Source organism: Nansenia antarctica (assembly GCF_963989245.1).
Source record: "Nansenia antarctica genome assembly, chromosome: 12".
Taxonomy (NCBI): Eukaryota; Metazoa; Chordata; class Actinopteri; order Argentiniformes; family Microstomatidae; genus Nansenia; species Nansenia antarctica.
Window position 1 is genome coordinate 9961122 of NC_137682.1, and position 19399 is coordinate 9980520.

At 45.0% G+C, this 19399-nt stretch overlaps 1 protein-coding gene across 1 annotated transcript in view; it reads left to right on the forward strand.

The window, feature by feature from the left end:
* Window positions 1–19399, forward strand: part of LOC308168344 (melanoma receptor tyrosine-protein kinase) — a 30003-nt gene extending 10604 nt beyond the window's left edge. The window contains exons 2-27 of the mRNA XM_080542904.1: window positions 2714–2865; window positions 3186–3393; window positions 3520–3654; window positions 3950–4018; window positions 4288–4406; window positions 4797–4938; window positions 5127–5243; window positions 6466–6592; window positions 6897–6970; window positions 7928–8018; window positions 8123–8325; window positions 9315–9447; window positions 9843–9933; window positions 10199–10356; window positions 10889–10927; window positions 12479–12623; window positions 12817–12939; window positions 13271–13369; window positions 13473–13658; window positions 14339–14494; window positions 15016–15091; window positions 15538–15684; window positions 15810–15907; window positions 16032–16184; window positions 16288–16387; window positions 16512–19399. Of these exons, the coding sequence (XP_080399030.1) occupies window positions 2714–2865; window positions 3186–3393; window positions 3520–3654; window positions 3950–4018; window positions 4288–4406; window positions 4797–4938; window positions 5127–5243; window positions 6466–6592; window positions 6897–6970; window positions 7928–8018; window positions 8123–8325; window positions 9315–9447; window positions 9843–9933; window positions 10199–10356; window positions 10889–10927; window positions 12479–12623; window positions 12817–12939; window positions 13271–13369; window positions 13473–13658; window positions 14339–14494; window positions 15016–15091; window positions 15538–15684; window positions 15810–15907; window positions 16032–16184; window positions 16288–16387; window positions 16512–16831 (3461 nt within the window). The 3' untranslated portion in view covers window positions 16832–19399. The remainder of the gene's footprint in view (window positions 1–2713; window positions 2866–3185; window positions 3394–3519; window positions 3655–3949; window positions 4019–4287; window positions 4407–4796; window positions 4939–5126; window positions 5244–6465; window positions 6593–6896; window positions 6971–7927; window positions 8019–8122; window positions 8326–9314; window positions 9448–9842; window positions 9934–10198; window positions 10357–10888; window positions 10928–12478; window positions 12624–12816; window positions 12940–13270; window positions 13370–13472; window positions 13659–14338; window positions 14495–15015; window positions 15092–15537; window positions 15685–15809; window positions 15908–16031; window positions 16185–16287; window positions 16388–16511) is intronic.

Here is a 19399-nt window from a genome sequence, read left to right on the forward strand (position 1 = left end):
GGCAATTCTGCCCCACATCTCTACAGCTCCTTGAGGAGGATTAGAAATGGGTTAGGGGGGTGAGAGAGGGTAGAAGGGATGGAGGGTTTGGATGTCCAGCGGCCATGTTTCAGAGCAGTGAGTGACACGTGGAGAAGTGATTCAGTTCCGGGAGGAGTGTGATCAGTACTCTCCTTCGTCCTTCGGTGCCTTTCCCCCTTGGGAGGCGATGTAGGGGAGGACACATGGGTGGGTGGCACGGAAGGAGAGGAGGAGGGAGGGGGATAAAGGACGGTGTAGGGAGAATAGGATGAATAGAGGGGGAAAAAGTAAGATAGGGAGTCAGTGAGTGGGATGAGGCTGGGATTATGGACTGAAGAAACAAACTGCAACAGGAAGTGTGTGGAACCGGGTCAGGCTCCTCCGGGAGGGCAGAGAGAAATAAAAAGAAAGAGAGAGAGAGCGGGGGTGTGCTCAAATATGAGGAAGAGAGAGGTGATTTAACTCTGGTGAGGTCAGAGTCGAGGAGTGGTTCATATCCATCCAGATGTCACTGAGATCTTCCAACGGAAGTGGAGATTTAAAAAACTAAAAACAAAAAAAAAACACAGTAATGACACATCCGCTGTCACGGATAAGGAATGAATTAACAAATAAATGATTGCATTTTTTATTCAACCCATCCCTGATGGGATTATTAGACACTCTACACACTGCTATCCACATCCAGACACTTCATTATTTGAGCTAGGATGTGTATCCAGATGTCATATTACCCCTGGGTGACATTGACCATCACTGAGCTGCATAAGGAACAGAGAACAGAGGCTAAAGCCCTCTATGTGAATGTGTGTGTGTGTGTGTGTGTGTGTGTGTGTGTGTGTGTGTGTGTATGTGTGTGTGTGTGTGTGTGTGTGTGTGTGTGCGCGTGCGTGCATGCCTGTGCCTGTGTGCGTGCTGGCGTGTCACTATTACAGCTGTGTTGATCTTAGTGACATCAGAGAGAGAGAGAGAGAGAGAGAGGCCGTTTTGGGAGAACACAAATATGAGCATGCCGATAGGGAGCTCTCGAAGGCCTGTGCAGCTTTAACCCTATGAACTACATGTATTTCTCTCTTTTAGGTGATCCCATTCCCTATAAAGTGGATCAGTACTTCGACTTGATATTTACACCAATTAGCAGACACTTCAATCAAAAGCGATTTAGAATTACAGAGGCTAAGTGCCTTACTCAAGGGCACACTAGTGGTGGTGTTCTCAGATGGGATTTGAACTCATGACCTTCTGATCACCAGTCGAACTCATTAACCACTAGGCCACCACATTCCCCCTGTTGCCTTTTCATGAACGGCAGTTGCAGCTTTCAGTACATTCGATGCTAACAACCATTAGCCTGTCATAACAGACGACAACTTACTGCAGCAGCTGTGTAATCACGTGAATATGTTATGTTCAATAAGTCATCTGGCCTATTGGTTTAGGGGGAGCATACTGAGATGTCAGATTAGGGAACCCGCAAATCTCATATTTGACTTATGATCATAAAATTGATAAAAAAAAAGCTTCCTGAGAAGCTGTACCAGCTACTAATATGAACCATACATTCTGTATCAGACTGATTGAATGATTGGCTCCATCTCTCTACTCATACTGTGAGGGATCCTCTCTAGTCCCATGATAGATTAGACTGGGGACGACTATTCCCATACCTGCTGCTGCCCTCTACCCACTACACCTCCCACTGACTACAGCATCTGCCTCTCAATGCACAAACACATGCACGCACGCACAAATGCACACACGCACACACACACACACACACACACACACACATACATACACACACACACACATACAGACATACACACACACACACACGCACACACAAGCACACACACACACACACATACCACACACACACTTATTTCTTTGACAGCACAGAGGGAGTGGGAGTGGGAGTATTTAATTTCCCATCGTCCTTACTGTTACAGTAATGATGAAATGTAGCAAATTTGTTTCCTTGCCGCAGTTTAAGTATGTGTCAATCACTCTCCTTAGAGCCTCGGTAACCTGCCCGACCTGTTGTAGAGAGACTTTCAGACGGTTCAGAGATAGCTACAGTAGATAACAGTGGGATGTGGTAGACGAGTCAGAGACGAACTCTGCCCAGTCTGTTGTTTAGGTTGAGATACGTGTGGGATTGTGGTCTTGTGGTTTGCTTTTGTCCAAACACAGGAAATGGACAAAACACTTGGCAAAGTCATTTTAATGAGTGATGATTTGACAAATAATTCTCTCTCTCTCTCTCCCTCCCTCCCTCCCTCCCTCCCTCTCTCTCTTTGTCTCCCCCTCTCTTTCCCTCTCCCTCCCTCCCTCCCTCTCTCTCTATCTCCCCCTCTCTTTCCCTCTCCCTCCCTCCCTCCCTCTCTCTCTCTCTCTCTCTCTCTGTCTGTCTCTGTCTCTCTCTTTCTCTCTCTCTCATCTCTCTCTCTGTCTGTCTCTCTCTCTTTCTCTCGCTCTCTCTCTCTCTCTCATCTCTCTCTCTCCCTCTCCGTCTCTCTCTCTCTCTTTCTCTTTCTCCCTCTCTCTCCCTCTCCGTCTCTCTCCCTCTCCCTCTCTCTCTCTCCCTCTCCCTCCCTCCCTCCCTCCCTCTCTCTCTCTCCCTCTCTCTCTCTCTCCCTCTCCGTCTCTCTCCCTCTCCCTCTCTCTCTCTCCCTCTGTCTGTCTGTTGCAGTGTGCCAGGGTATCAGTAACAGACTGACTCTCCTGGGAACGGTGGACGACCACTACAACAACCTGGTGAGGATGTACAGTAACTGCACCGTGGTGCTAGAGAACCTGGAGGTCACCTACATACAGGAATACCACGACTTGACTTTCCTCAAGGTAAAGGCTGAGGTCCTTCATTCATTTACCTGGTCTCCTTTTCCATGTCGCCCTGGCTGTCAAGTCTTTGAGACACTGAATTTCTTTGAATTTCTTTGAACAGTGTTTGAGACTCTGAATTTCCTTTGTATGTCCTTTGTGCCTTTGCCACCCCTGACATGTTAAAAACTGAGAAAATACCTTATAAAATAGCTGCTCATCTTCTTTTCTTTGAGTTTCAAGTTTCCTCTGGCCTGCATCTCGCCAAAAGTGTGTCTGGGGCTTCCACTGTAGACACATACAGCACACATGATGATGTCAGTGTCTTCTCCACTATACAGTCCATCCAGGAAGTGGGCGGCTACGTCCTCATCGCCCTCAACAAGGCGTCGACCATCCCCCTGGAGAACCTGCGTCTCATACGGGGCCACGCCCTCTTCTCCAGCAAGTACGCTCTGGCCATCATGTCCAACTACGAGAGGAACCACTCCTCCCAGAACCTCAACTACACCAGGGGACTGAGAGAGCTGCAACTGACCGGCCTCACGGGTGAGTGAAAACCCTACCTGTGTAAGATAGGGTACAGCAACAGGGTACAAGGTACAGTTGATCCTTCTACCCCAGGTTCTTAACCTTACCTGTTCTACCTGCCCCTGTATGCCGTATGCTGTACAGAGATTCTGAAAGGAGGCGTGAAGGTGGCCCATAATCCTTTGCTCTGTAACGTGGAGACCATCCAGTGGTGGGACGTCATCAACAAGGCCAGTAACCCCAGTATGGAGCTCAAACTGGAGACCTACGGACGGCACTGTATGTATGACACCTCTATTATTCAAATTTACGGTCATAATCATGATTATCTATGATTGATTATTTGTTTATAATGACAGTTTAGTGATTTACAAAAAAGTCTTCCTTCAAAAACATCTGTGTAGAGTCCGTTTCTTGATGTGTGTTAGATAGGAAGTTCATTGATCCCAAAGGGGAAATTAAGGCCCCAGTGAGAATTGAACTCACGACCCCTGGTTTACAAGACCAGTGCTCTAACCACTGAGCTATGAAGCCTCGTCTGTTGTGACACAGCTGTGTGTGTCTGATGTGACAGGTGAGAAGTGTGACTCTGGCTGCTACAATGGATCATGTTGGGCAGGAGGACCAGGCCACTGTCAGACCTGTAAGTATTTAGACCTTCACACACTCTTCAGCATCAACCACAGTCATTTGCTGTCGTTTTTTCCACACTAGCAGTGTCTGTAACCACAAAGGACTTTGGTGGAGACTAGTGGAGGTAGACATCAGAGGACAGGGCTCATTGTAATTGCATGGAATGGAATGAGGAATGGTATTAAGTATTAAACACACTGCGTGCCGGCCTCCCCTGGAAGGTATACACGTTCCATTGAATAGAGTTATATTGTTTTGACGGCCTCTGTCTCTCCTCAGTTACCAAGATGACGTGTGCAGAGCAGTGTTCTAGGAGGTGCCGAGGACCTAAACCCAGCGACTGCTGCAACGAGCACTGTGCTTCTGGCTGCACCGGACCCAGGCCTACTGAATGTCTGGTGAGACCAAACACACACACACACACACACACACACACACACACTTGAATACTTTATTTGGTTCCACAAATCATATTACACAAACAGGGAATCAAATATTTCGGGGCTAAGCAGCACTGAACACTCAAGGGTACACATAACACCTCCTTCTCCACACGGCCAAGACACACACACACATACACACACACACACACACACACACACACACAAACAAAAGATACACTAACAATACTGGCGTGAGGTGATGCTATTAGAGATGTTTACAACCTGCAATACATCAAGCAACAATACACACTCGACGGTTTAGTGAGTATTATCCTTTATGATAACTGACACGTCCTGATCCTTCGTTCTTAACAGCTTATGTGAATGTTGTTCCTCTTCCCCCAGGCGTGCAGGGACTTCCAGGACGAAGGGACGTGTAAGGACACCTGCCCTCCCCTCATGCTGTACAACCCCAACACACATCAGCTGGCTGTCAACCCCAACGCCAAATACACCTTCGGTGCTACCTGTGTCAAGACCTGCCCACGTAGGACCCTCTAGCTCCTCGCTCTCTGTTGTGTGTGTGTGTGTGTGTGTGTGTGTGTGTGTGTGTGTGAGTTTCTTTTAGTGTGGGGAAATCTGTGTGTGTGTGTGTGTGGGTCTGTGGGTGTGTATGTGTTTGCGTGGGTGCGTGGGTGGGTGTGTGACCCAGCGTGTGCTTGTTGTCCTCTGTAGATAACTATGTCATCACGTACCACGGAGCGTGTGTGAGAACCTGCAGTGGAGACACACACGAGGTGCAGGAGGGCTGGGTCAGAAGGTGTAAGAAGTGTGAAGGACCCTGTCCTAAAGGTACAGTACTCTGAATGGTCTAGAGATCTAGTGTAGTGATTGATTGGTTTATTGGAATGAGTTTATTGGATCAAAAAAACATATTGCAATGTTACTACCTACAGGTCTGTTGGACAGCTAATGGCTACTATATACAGTGGTGCTTGAAAGTATGTGAACCCCTTGTGCAATTATAGATTTTTTTTTTTTTTACCATGAAATCTAAATCTTTATGTACTAATTTCTTTATAATTTAGTTTTCCCCGCGGTGGCGTAGCGGTCTAAGCATTAGCCACTAGTGCAAGCTGCCCACCGGGGACTGGGATCGAATCCCGGTCTCGCCAGACCCGGATATGGCCGAGGCACACAGGGAGTGGCATATTGAGCGGCCGCTCCAGAGGGCGGTATAGGACTATTTCCGGACAAGGATCCGTCGCGCAACAGCGCCCCCGGGGTGCCGGAATAACGGTGCTGGGCTCGAGGAGCCAGTCAGCTAGTCTGCCTGGCGATCTCCTCTGGGGCTGCCGGCCACGGGGTCGTGCGGCGGATCCTACGCAATAGGCAGGGGATAATTGGATGCTAGGTTGGGTTCAATTGGATACCAAATTGGGTGAAAAAGGGATAAAATCTGAAAAACTAATTTAAAAAAAAAAAATGTAGTTTTCCTACTCCACACATGATTCACTCTAAACCAACATATGGAATTAGTAAGTATAAACCTGTTTATGTAAAAAAGACTGGTTCTGATTAAATAAAGATTTCATGGTAAAAACAAACAAAAAATCTATAATTACACAAGGGGTTCACGTACTTTCAAGCATCACTGTATAGCAATCATTCTGTAAAAATCATTAGAAAATTGACTTTGTTGAGAACTTTTTCTTCCTGATGGAATTATCAGAATTATCAGAATTATCAGAGTGTGAACTTCTCTATTACAAATTACAGTTCCTTATTGCATCTCTATCTCATCTTCATAAATCAATCACATACCGTCATGGTTTGATGTACCATCAGCCTTGCCTCACCCTTTTGTCTTGCTATAAAAGAGACCACAATTGAAATAGGTACTAGACCTTTTTCTACCAATCAATCAAATCAAATCAAACCTCATGATGCCAATCACCAGCACCTTGAGGAGATGATTATTTCTCTTGTCCCTTCCTAGCTGTATTGTCTCCCAACCCTGGGTGCTGCAGTAGAAGAGAAGTGATGTGACTGTGCTTGTGTTCCTCTCCTGTAGTCTGTAACGGACTTGGAATGGGTTCTCTGACGGGCGTCCTGTCAATCAACGCCTCAAACATTGAGTCTTTCAAGAACTGCACCAAGATCAATGGAGATATTTCAATCATTGGGACTTCTCTACTGGGGTAAGGTGTTAAATCCACGATGGTAAAGGGTTAGATATACTGTGGTAAGGTGTTAGATATACTGTGGTAAAGTGTTAGATATACTGAGGTAAGGTGTTAGATATACTACTGGAGTAAGGTGTTAGATATACTGGGGTAAGGTGTTAGATATACTGGGGTAATGCCACAGGTGTGACCAATGGCCTTGATAATCAGATCATATTACGTCAGCTGCTGTTTGCCATATCTTTACTGCAACTCTAAATATGCACTTGGCGTCATTAGAGAGACTTCCTGTAATCTGTGTCCTGATTGGCTCTAACAGTGACAGATACACCAACACACTACCAATGGATCTTTCTAAACTGGAATACTTCAAGACTGTCAAAGAAATTTCAGGTAACGGTTTGTTTTTATGTTGTTATACAATTACTATACAGCCGTGCAAAGGCAAAAGGCAACAACTTACCTTTTTTTTCCGAAAATGAGTTTGAAATGAATGAAATGTTGGTAGAGATGGCTTTGAAAAGCAGACACCAAGACACCAAGGCAATCTACTACTGCTCCCATTATGCGATCAGAATGCAAGCAAAGCATTGAAAACAAACGATAACTAGATGGCTTGCCAGCTATAAGTAATCATAAATCATACGCAATGAATGCTTTTTTGTGTCATGCAAGCTAGTCAGTGCCAACCTGTCACAGCCCGACACTGACAGCCATGGAAACAGCACGAGTGGGTTAGGACTCGCATGGACACACAACACTAAGTAGCATAATCACACACACAAAACGAGCTCAGCAGTAACAATTCATAATTATAGCCTAACCCTACCCATACCCTAACCCTAACCCTACTCTTTCTTGTAACCTGATAAAAAAAAAAATCCATTGCAAACAACGTCCTCTGAGAAGTTAAATGCTAGAGCATTATACTCGCATTACTCACTGGTTTTCAACACATTAAATTATAACATAACATAACATGAGTCAAGTTTGAGCTCAATATTTTATTATGTAGATAAATAACTACAAATAACTATAAAAAAACTAAGAATTGCCACATTTCCAATATTCTGCCTACAATTTATTTGGCTGCATAACAAAACGACTTTAAAGTACATTTTCTCAGTTCTACACTGTGGCGACATACGGTCTTTTGCCTTTGTAGAGCAGTATAATGGTGTTTAATGAGTTAAGCTTGTTATACTATAAGGATGGGGCTTTCTTAGAACTAATGCAAGGTTACTAAAGAAATGTGATCACACTATATATCATATAGTCATGTATTATTATGTTGTGATATGTAAATGTTTCTAAATGCTTTGATAAACTTTCTGTTGTTTTGCTGTGAAGGGTTTCTGCTGATACAAGCCTGGCCAGATCACCTGACTTCTCTAAGTCCCTTTGAGAACCTGCAGATCATCAGAGGACGGACCAAACAATTGTAAGCAGCAACATCTACTTTAAACTATTACCCTGAGATACCCTGTCATGATGTTTAAGAAGCGAATCTGAAATTCAACTGTACTTTTCTCTCTCTCCTTCTAGTGGCCAAGTGAGTTTTGCCGCCCTGAACGTCCCTCATCTGCAGCACCTTGGGCTGCGTTCGTTACGAGAGGTCAGTGATGGCAACGTGGTGGTCAAGAACAACCCTCAGCTGTGTTACACCAATGCAGAACACTGGAAGACACTGTTCAGGTCCAACAAGCAGTTCACCAGGGTGGGGAACAACGCAAACCCCAGCGCATGTGGTAAATCCTTTATACACTATCTATACAACTGCCCACTGGCTTCTGTGGTTAGATTAGCAACTAGCACTGCCGTAGCTATATGGACCAGATATTAGCATACATTTAGCATACTTTGTTAATACCACTATATCACTTAAGACCAGGACCCTATCATACCTATCACCATTGTTGGATAGACCATTAGCTCTAGATATGTTGTTGTATAGACCAGTGGTTTGCAAACTTTTTGTGCCCAAGGCACACCGAAGGGCAAGCCAAAATCCCACATGGCACACCTGTATTTATATTCGAGCTGAAAAATGAAGTAAATAAATGTCACAAGCTATTAGATCTCACACTAGATCATCTCTTAAAAGAAAAACTGAATAGAATAGATAGAATACATCTATTAAAATGTTTGTGGTATTAGTAGTTTCTGCGTATTTCAGAAAACATGTGATTCAACAAGCCATTCCGATTTTTCCGTGTCTTTGCTACGTCACGATTGGCTCTCATCTGCACAACATTTCCCCCGCTGTGTTCATCCGTCTGCTACATTCGAAGGGAATCTCCAATTGGGAACACAGGGATATTTATTTTTAAAATTGGATTCACCTGGAAACCGTGTGTTTTTTCACCGCGCTGCCACACAGCGAATCTGCAGAAAAAACGCTGATGATTTCCCGACCTGTGAAACAGCCCAATTTTCCTTTGTATTGGGAAATGAGTGCTACTGGGAAATATATAATATATAGTCAATTAAAATAGTAAACAAAAAAATGCAGTCATAACATTTTGTATAGTTGCAATAATAATAATGCTTGTATGCTTGTCACAAAATCCCACGGCACACCTAGACTTGACTCACGGCACACCGTTTGGGATCTAACTGGTATAGACCATTAGCTCTAGATGCGTTGTTGTATACCATTAGCCCTAGATAGTTAGTTTGTATGAGGAGAGTGCAGTATTCTCCATAGAGCCTCAGTGTTCCTCTCTGTTCCTGACAGTGCTACAGAACAGCACCTGTGATGAGCAGTGTACTGAGGAGGGCTGCTGGGGTCCCGGCACCACCATGTGTTTCTCCTGCCAACACTTCACCCGTAGGGGGCGCTGTGTAGGAGCTTGCAATGTCCTACTGGGGTGAGTTAATTCAGAGATGGGCATATATTTAAATCATTTTGCATAAGTAATGGGACAGTGAAGCATTTTTTTCTTTTTTCTTTTGGCTCTACACTCCAGAACATTTACTAGCTATGAGTTTACTATGAGTTTTATTCTGTACATATTGCTTTCACCATTCAGAAATGGTGTAAAAACACTTTTTATGCATAGTCCCCCCCCTATTTTAGGGTAACCAAAAATAATGGGGCTTGACAGGTGTTTCTGGGAAGTCAGGTGTGTCATTTGTGCAGTCTTAAGAAAGCTGTCAATGTCTGCTATTGATTCTAGGCTTTGCATTTGCCTTGTCTGTCAACAAGAGGACCAAAGTCAAGTTTGTTTTAAACCATTCTCTTCTGGTTGTTTGTTTTTTCCAGGGAGCCTCGAGAGTTCTTGGTGAACAACACGTGTGTAGAGTGTGACCCGGAGTGTATGGCGGAGAACGGAACCCAGACCTGCCGTGGCCCCGTACGCAGCTTAATCTCAAATATACATAGATAATCATGTGATATTGTACTACAGATAGATAGGCCTATACGTAAGGTTAGACAAATACAGTGAATTCTGTGATTTTGTGTTGGTGTTATTACTGTGGAGATAATACTGTGGAGAGTTAAACAACAAGAGATGCACAACCAACAATCATTCCAAGTAGACCTATACTGGTTCAAAGTCACACGACAGAAACTTGACTAACCCATGTCAACACCTTCCTGTGCCCTGCCTATCCCAGGGCCCTGACCAGTGTCTCCAATGTGCCCGTGTCAAAGACGGCCCTCACTGTGTCTCTCGCTGCCCTCACGGAGTGCCTGGTGATGGCGACACGCTGATCTGGAAATACACCAACGCCAGGAGGGAATGCCAGCCATGCCATGAGAACTGCACCCAGGGGTGAGAGATTTCTTAGAATGTTTAGAGTTTATGGAACAGAATTTTACGGAGCCCCCCTGGGGTCACATGGTAGAAAAAAAATATTTGATGTGTGAATCCGTTCCCTCGATTTAGTAAATCTGTTCCCTCGGTTTAGTAATCCGTAACAAATTACTAAACCGAGGGAACGAATTACTAAACCGGGGGAACGGATTCACACATCAAATATATTTTTTCTACCATGTGACCCCAGGGGGGCTCCGTAGAATTTCCTATTCATGTAATATCGTTTTTTTCCCGAGAGTTTAGTTTAGTTTTAGTTTAGTTTAGTTGATTTAGCACACATGAAACGGTGCAAGGAGAGAACGGAAGCCCAGAAGGCTTGTACATAGTTCCACTCCCGTCGATAGCTAGGTTTCAAGAATATACCACAAAGAACACTTAATACATGTAAATAAGAGTAGTAAAAAAGAAACCGCAAACAAAACCATATCCGTGGGGCAAAAATGGTAGAGTATCATTGCCTTCTCTCTCTCTCTCTCTCTTTTTGTAGATGTTCCGGGCCAGGCTTGTCTGGCTGCCACACCAGAGGGTGAGTATCAGACAGCAAACTGATACAAACAAAAGTCATTATGCACATAAAAGGTATCACAGTGTACAAAAAGAAAGGACTGTGTAAACAACTTCAGTGTTTAAGGAATCTTTTACTGTAAACACTCGCATAAGTTTCAAGACCTTGGTGCTTGCCTACTGGGCAGCAAAAGGGACCTGCCCCTGCCTACCTGCAAGCAATGGTCACCCCCCACCCCCCCCAAACTTCAGCCTGTTCACACCGCTCCTCCACCTCTGCTGGCTGACTGGCCCCACCCACCTCTACGCCTACGCGGCAGTCACACTGCCCAGTCACGTGTCTTCACTACACTGGCTCCCTGGTGGTGGAACGAGCTTCCTAAGGTTGTCAGAATTGCAGAATCATAGGGCTGCTTAGGTGGCGTAGTGGATTAAGTGTTGACCATGTACTGCAGAGTCCCCGGTTCGATTCCAGCCGTGGACATATCCTGCATGTCATCCCTTCTCTCTCTCTCACCCATCCTTCCTGTCATAATCTCTACTGTATCTGTCAATAAAAAAGAATAATATGAGTGGGACTGCCTGTATTGCAGAATCAGTCCGTCGGAGACAGAAGACCCATCTCTTCAGGCTCCACCTTAACTGCTCCTCCTGAGACATCTACGACCCCTCTGCACTGTGTCTCCGGAGACACCTGCTTCCCCCTCATACTGTTTCTCCTGAGACATCTACTACCCACTTGGCCCTCTTGTTTTTAGTCTTTTTTTCCAAGCACCAGGGGAGCCCCCCCTCCTAAATTTCGTTGTATGGTACCTGTACTGTATTAATGACAATAAAGACCATTCATTCATTCATTCATTCATCATTCACTGATTCACTGAGCATAGATTACTTTTCCTGCTACGACTGGTGGATAGATGATTCACTTAGTCAAATGTATTGAATGTAAGTCGCTTTGGAATAAGGTGTCTGCTAAATGCCTGAAATGTCAATGATAACAGAATTTTCACTCAGCTCTTGTAATGGTTTACCCCTTTGATCTATCACCCAGTCTGAAGCATTTACATTTGACATTTTGGGCATTTAGCAGACGCCTTATTCCAAAGCGACTTACAATCAATACATTTGAATACTAAGCAAGTGAATCATCAATCCACCAGTCGTAGCAGGAAGAGTAATCCAGCTCAGGCCCGGGGGCCATTGATAGAAGGAAAAACCTTCTATCACCTTCTTCTAAACCTTTTTTGTTTTGTTTTTTTGAGGAAAACAGAGAAACAGTACAAGGGGGGCAATAGAAGTTTTTAGGGACACAGTAGAGGGGAAAGCGGGTGTCTTCAGGAGACATAGCAGCAGGATACATAGCATTAACATGTTCGCGTCGTACCAACCTGTATGCTAATTGGTTGGATCGTTCTTGTCACACCTAAATTGACTCACCTTCACTGGGTGTGACGGAAACCAGTTCCAAATGGTTGGCCTGTTTAGCATTAGTTCCCTACAGAGTCTTACATCTTACACCGGTTTAGAATAACACACACTGACCACCCTCGTGGCTATCCTCTCATCCTCTCAGGGCTCACATCCCCTCTGTGGTGGCTGCCAGCGTGGTGGGAGGTCTCCTGGTCTCTGTTGTCCTGGCGCTGGGCATCTTCGTGTTGCTACGGCGAAAACGCATCAGGAGAAAGAGGACTCTACGTAGACTGCTGCAGGAGAGAGAGGTAGGACACACACACACACTCACACACACACACACACACACACGCACACACACACACACACACACACACACACACACACACACACAAACTACAATGCTAGAGGAAAGACTTAGTGTAGGCACATCATTATAACTGTACAACTACAGGTATGATAACAGGTATGATTTGTTGTCTTGCTATGTTGGTTCTATAGTTGGTCCAACCCCTGACCCCCAGTGGAGAGGCACCTAACCAGGCGTTACTCCGCATCCTGAAGGAGACAGAGTTTAAGAAGATCAAAGTGTTGGGATCAGGAGCCTTTGGAACGGTCTACAAAGTGAGCAGTCTACAGAATTGGTCTTAGATCATAGACATTTTTATCATATCCCAATTGAACCCAATCGATAGACAGGTTGTGAGTCAAATGTAGCTTAAGTGTGTGTGTGTGTGTGTGTTTGCGTGTGTGTGCGTGTGTGTGTGTGTGCGTGTGTGTGCGTGTGCGTGTGTGTGCGTGCGTGGGTGTGTGCGTGCGTGCATGCGTGGGTGTGTGCGTGCGTGCGTGGGTGTGTGCGTGCGTGGGTGTGTGCGTGCGTGCGTGGGTGTGTGTGTGCGTGGGTGTGTGTGTGCGTGCGTGCGTGGGTGTGTGTGTGCGTGCGTGTTTCCCACAGGGCTTATGGATCCCAGAAGGAGAGAACGTGAAGATCCCAGTGGCCATCAAGGTGTTGAGAGAAGCGACCTCACCTAAGGCCAACAAGGAAATCCTGGATGTGCGTCAGTAGAAGAGCCTCATGAATCCACTGATTTGATATTTTCACCGTTTGTATTTTCTGTTCCATGACTACGTGTGACTGTATGTGTGGTGTTGTACAGGAGGCATACGTGATGGCGAGTGTGGAGCACCCGCACGTGTGTCGTCTCCTGGGTATCTGCCTGACGTCCACGGTGCAGCTGGTCACCCAGCTGATGCCCTACGGCTGTCTCCTAGACTACATCAGAGAGAACACGGACCACATCGGCTCACAGTGCCTCCTCAACTGGTGTGTCCAGATCGCCAAGGTAGCTGACCTTCTCTGTGTCTCTCTCTATCTTCACTGTCTCTGTGTCTCTATCTCTCTATCTTCACTGTCTCTGTCTCTCTATCTTCACTGTCTCTGTATCTTTATCCCTCTATCTTCATTGTCTCTGTGTCTCTATCTCTCTATCTTCATTTTCTCTATCTATCCATCTATATATTAATCTATCCATCATCCCCTCCACACACACACACACACACACACACACACACACACACACACACACACACAGACACACACACACACTCCTGTCTCCTGAGTACAGCTCTTCTCTTTTTCCCAGCCTTGTACATGACCTTGCCTCTGGCTGTTCTCATGCCTACCTGGGGGATATCCAGCAGCATACCTCCTGTATAGTGAGCTTACTGAAGCCTAGCGTAGCCCACTGAGGACTCGTTATTGAAACACACTGATCTCTGATTCTGCTCTCAGTCTTCTCTTCTCACCCTCTTATTGATTCTATGGAAATATGTTCAACAAAGGCACGTGTCTAACTATGAGGTCAAACAGTGTTTTGTATAGAGGCTGGGGGAATTCGGCATCTTAGATACCTTTTAGTCTTATTCAAAGTCGTCTTCCACGGAAAGGTCAACTGTCGGGAGGTATGTTAAGCTGCCTGGCCTAAAGGACTGTGTGTGTGTGTGTGTGTGTGTGTGTGTCCAGGGTATGAGCTACCTGGAGGAGCGTCACCTGGTTCATCGTGACCTGGCGGCCCGGAACGTTCTAGTGAAGACACCTCACCACGTCAAGATCACTGACTTCGGCCTGGCCCGGCTTCTCACCGCCGACGAGAAGGAGTACCACGCTGATGGGGGCAAGGTGCTGATCACATGACACTCATGTTGATGCCACTGTTCTAGTTGGGACTAGACTGCCCCTTGTGACTCCTGCAGATATGCACGGATGCCTTCTGATTAGCCATGTGGAATTTTCTGAATGCTCCATATTATTGTTTGCTCAATCCAGGATCAGATCGAGCTGGTTGACCTCCCCTATGTGACAAAAAAATCTGCCCGATAGATCTGATTCTGGATCGCAAATTCTGATCCAGATTAAATGTTTTGACAAACACAACACTGTTGGAGGGGTTTACTCATCGTCCGACAGGGTTGGGGATCAGGGGAGATGGTGAAGGTAGAAATCGGAGGACGGGCTCATTGGAATGGATGGAATGGAATGAGGAATGGTATCGAACGCACAATGAGCCTCCCATCCTCTGATTTCTACCTCCTCCAGCCTCCTCTGTTGGAGATGTTGGAGTACCGGGAATGTTTGTGTGGTTCGCGGCCCTCTAAGCAGGGACTTAACGACCGGTTGTATGATCTCCACCCCTACTGTAGGTGCCCATAAAGTGGATGGCTTTGGAGTCCATCCTTCACTGGACCTATACCCATCAGAGTGATGTTTGGAGCTACGGTGAGTCACACAGGACAAATGTATATTAAAACGCGTATATTAATGGCACCCAGATTTCTCATGACTAGTTCTAGAACCTATAGTCAAAAGGACCCATCCTATGTCTGGCAGTATTGAGTCAATACCTTGAGTCTATTTTAATTAATACCTTTGGAGTTTATAAAGACCTATTAAATGTTCTCATATAAATCTCATATCCCTGGGGCGCTTAGGTGGCGTAGCGGGTTAAGCACTGACCATGTAACCGCATGGTCCCCGGTTCGATTTCGGCTGGGGACATATCCTGCATGTCATCCCTCCTCTCTCTCTCACCCATCATTCCTGTCTAAATCTTAACTGTATCTGTCAAATAAAATGAAAAATAATGAGTGGGACTGCCCCACTCAGAAAAAAATTACTTAAAAAATTAAAATCTCATATCCTATTGCTGCTGTCCCCCCCCGCAGGTGTGACCGTGTGGGAGCTGATGACATTTGGATCAAAGCCCTATGATGGGATACCAGCCAGTGAGATTGCAGGGGTCCTGGAGAAAGGAGAGCGTCTGCCTCAGCCTCCCATCTGTACCATCGACGTCTATATGATCATGGTCAAATGTGAGTTATCTACCGTCCACGTTAGCAGTCATCACAGGGAGAATATCATGAGAAATGATAGAATGGTACAGGATGTGAGTTGGTGTAACAGCTGTTGGGCTTGATGGCTCTAACTGTCCATCCAGGCTGGATGATTGATGCTGACAGCAGGCCCAAGTTCCGTGAGCTCATCGCTGAGTTCTCTAAGATGGCACGCGACCCGTCTCGCTACCTGGTCATACAGGTAACATTGCGTACTGAACCTTCCAGAATCCAATATGAATACAACATCGATGTGTTAACTGAAATGAGGTTTAAGTACAGCTTGGCTTATTGTCCGTGTGTTGCTTTTGTCCTGTGTACCTCAGGGAGATGAGCGTATGTACCTGCCTAGTCCCACAGACTCGAAGTTCTACCGTACCCTCGTCAGTACTGAGGACATGGAGGATGTGGTGGATGTTGAAGAGTACCTCTTGCCATATAAGGCTAACGGACAGACAGCCCAGCATCTCACGTCTACGGTAAACACGCACGCACACACACGCGCGCGCATTCACGCACACACACACACACACACACACACACACACACACACAGTGTAACCATCCTCTCTCTCTCCGACAGAACGGCCATCCTGTGATGATGAGAGAGAACAGTGTCGTCCTGCGCTACATCACAGACCCCACGCAAGCTTCTCTAGAGAAAGACTTCTCCGCTCGGCCAGGTATCCCAGACAGGATGTCACATCTGTGTTAAACCCACATCGGGACAGACATTATCTAGGTGGGACAGTATGCGACGACAGCATGTGACATCATTTGTGTTTTTTTTCATTGTGTCTGTTCCAGAGTACATGAACGAGAGCAGGACCAGACTCTCTGATGTGATGAACCCGAACTACGAGGACCTCGTGTTTTCACCCCTTCCTGATCTGGAGCCAGAGTCAGACAAGTACCTCAGCTCTCTGAATAGTGTACCGGAGGGACCCGAGTACCTCAACACCGCCCGCTGTTCGCTCCCCCGCACCGTCTGCGAAAGTCTGGATAACCCAGACTACCAGGAAGACTTCCTGCCCTCGGCCACGCCCACAGACAATTACTTCCTCCCGGCAGCAGAGAACTTGGAATACTTGGGTCTGAGTGCAGCGCTGCACGCACCTGTACGCTAGACGCGCCTAAACCTATGAACCCTAAACCTGACCTAAACCAGACCCAAACCAGATCTAAAAGGACCTAGAGGACTGATGCCAATCATCAGTAAGGGTTTGTGGACAACTGTTTTTTGTTGTTGTTTTTTTTTTTACTTGTGTTTTGTGAGTGACTGGGCATGTGTGCTTTTACATGAGACGAGGCGGCACAGAGTCTGCCAAAGCTAAGATGGCGTATGTTCTCAAACTGACTGTCCTGGAACATGGGTTCAAAGTTCAGGGAGTGACCCTTGACAAAATGATGACCTTCTATTGACTGAGGCAAGAATGTGCCAAAGCCTTGACGTTACTGCTATGTCCCGCTTCTAATGTTCACTGTTGTTTACTGAGCGCCCAGGGCAGGGACGTGGAATTGAGTGTTAATTTGTTGTCGCCGTATAATGTGAACGAGGAGGGAGCGGACTACACACTGAAAGACTGACTGTTAAAGGCAGGGTTGGAACCTGATGAACCCTGTGCTTCCCTTGTATTATATAACCCACGTTCCACACCGTGGAACACTCCCGTGTTGTACAGTATATGAATGTTGTTGCTGCTGTCGTAATGTCCCCGATTAGGTCACTAGCGTGATTCCATTTTTAAGTGATAGTGTACAATTGAATTCATGATGATCATTCTGTTACTATGAGTAGGCCTACGGTAGGTCTGCAGCAGAACGGTCAAATGGCTTCGGTCATTCAACAACACAATAACTAGTAACTAGTATTTTTTCTTTAGATTTGAGGCATTGATGCTCTATGATGATATTCGATATCATAATAGGAAAACAATATTGTAACAGTGTTATTTCTGTTGTATGTTACCTAAAGCAAGTCAATCTATGTGTACTGTGGCTAGAGGCTCATTGAACAGTTGAACAGTTTGAAGCCGCTTGTAGTAAGTACATCAACATGTCATTTATGTGTTGGAAGGGATCACATTTGATACCCTACCATTTAATGATCCATATGAATGTTTAGCTTTTATGGATTATTATTGACAACCTTTTGTCCACATACAGTAGAATGACAAACATCTGTCACTATGCTGGACTAGTTTTAAATCTGTACTAGTTTGCTAGTATCACTTTCATCATTCACAAGATACAATATGTTAATTTTTCACAATTGCTTGAGCACATTTTCTTGAAACAGTATTCAACTTTTCAAAACAGTTAAGACTTCCACAGTTGCCAAAACAACACATTCCTTTTAGAAAATGCACTACAACTCTCAAAACAGATGTCACAAAAGAAAATCAGTTCCACCAGGAATTCCATCATTCATTTCATAATGACACACTAAATAATAACTATAACCATCAATATGCATTGTGCAGGTATTATTAACCTGACTGACAGCATGACTGAAAATAATGTTGAAGAAATCAGTCAGAATTTCACTCAGCATAAACACTTTCCATTTTGTGTAGCACTGCTCTGGTAACAGAATACGCTTACTATAATTACACATTAAATTCATCTAGAATATTCATAACCAAGCAGGTAGTCACAAAAAACAAGATTGCATTACTAAGTCAGTTGAACTGTTGAGAAATGTACAGGTACAACTGTTTGTGAGTTTACAGGTATGGAATAGAGATTCACTATAAATACCTAGAGCTGTAAGGACAGTAGTATTTCAGTTTTATTTCTCAACACTTACTCAATGGATGTCTGTGTCTCATGTAGAACGTTGTTAACTTTTTGTAAAAAGGTCATTTTGTGTGAAAGCAAAGAGAAATTATTAGCAAAAATGTTTACTGTTGTGCTCATGTATGTTATTGTGGTGACCATAATGTGAACTCCAGTTTCAATGGTTTCAGCAATGAGAAAAACTATTGTGATGTAATATTGTGAGATAGAATCTCTCGTAATTCAGTGTTCAGTCGTTGACCATTTGGAGTCAGTATCAATGGAGAGAGGACAATGGGTTTAATAATTTAGGACAATTTTAGCTGTCTATCCTACATTCAGAATCAGTGTTTATATACCAATTCAAATACATGTTCCTACAGCAGATGGGGAATCTATGTTTGCATTAAGTTACGATAATATGTACATAGCTTCCAGCTAGACTTTGTCCATCTTCTGTCAAGCCTCTTTTTTACCAGAAACGCGGGTTTCAGTCAATGCAGTTGTGTCGGTCGGTCAGTAATGTAACTAACTGCCCCTTGTGACTCCTGCAGACATGCACGGATGCCTTCTGATTAGCCATGTGGAATTTTCCGAATGTTCCAGATTGTTGTTTGCTCAATCCAGGATCAGATCGAGCTGGTTGACCTCCCCTATGTGACAAAAAAATCTGATCCTGGATCGCAAATTCTGATCCAGATTAAATGTTTTGAAATACTGGGCCCTGGAGTAGTTAGTGGCTGATTCGGAGCTCAGAATACTCCACTCTCCGTTAACTAATAGTCTGACAGTTTCCTTACCTTTCCTGTGTTTCTCCACCCTTGTGCACTTCACACACTATATGATGACGTCCACTGTGATGTTTCTGTATGTGTGAGACATGATGCTTTAAAATAAAGTAAAGCCATTGCATTTTC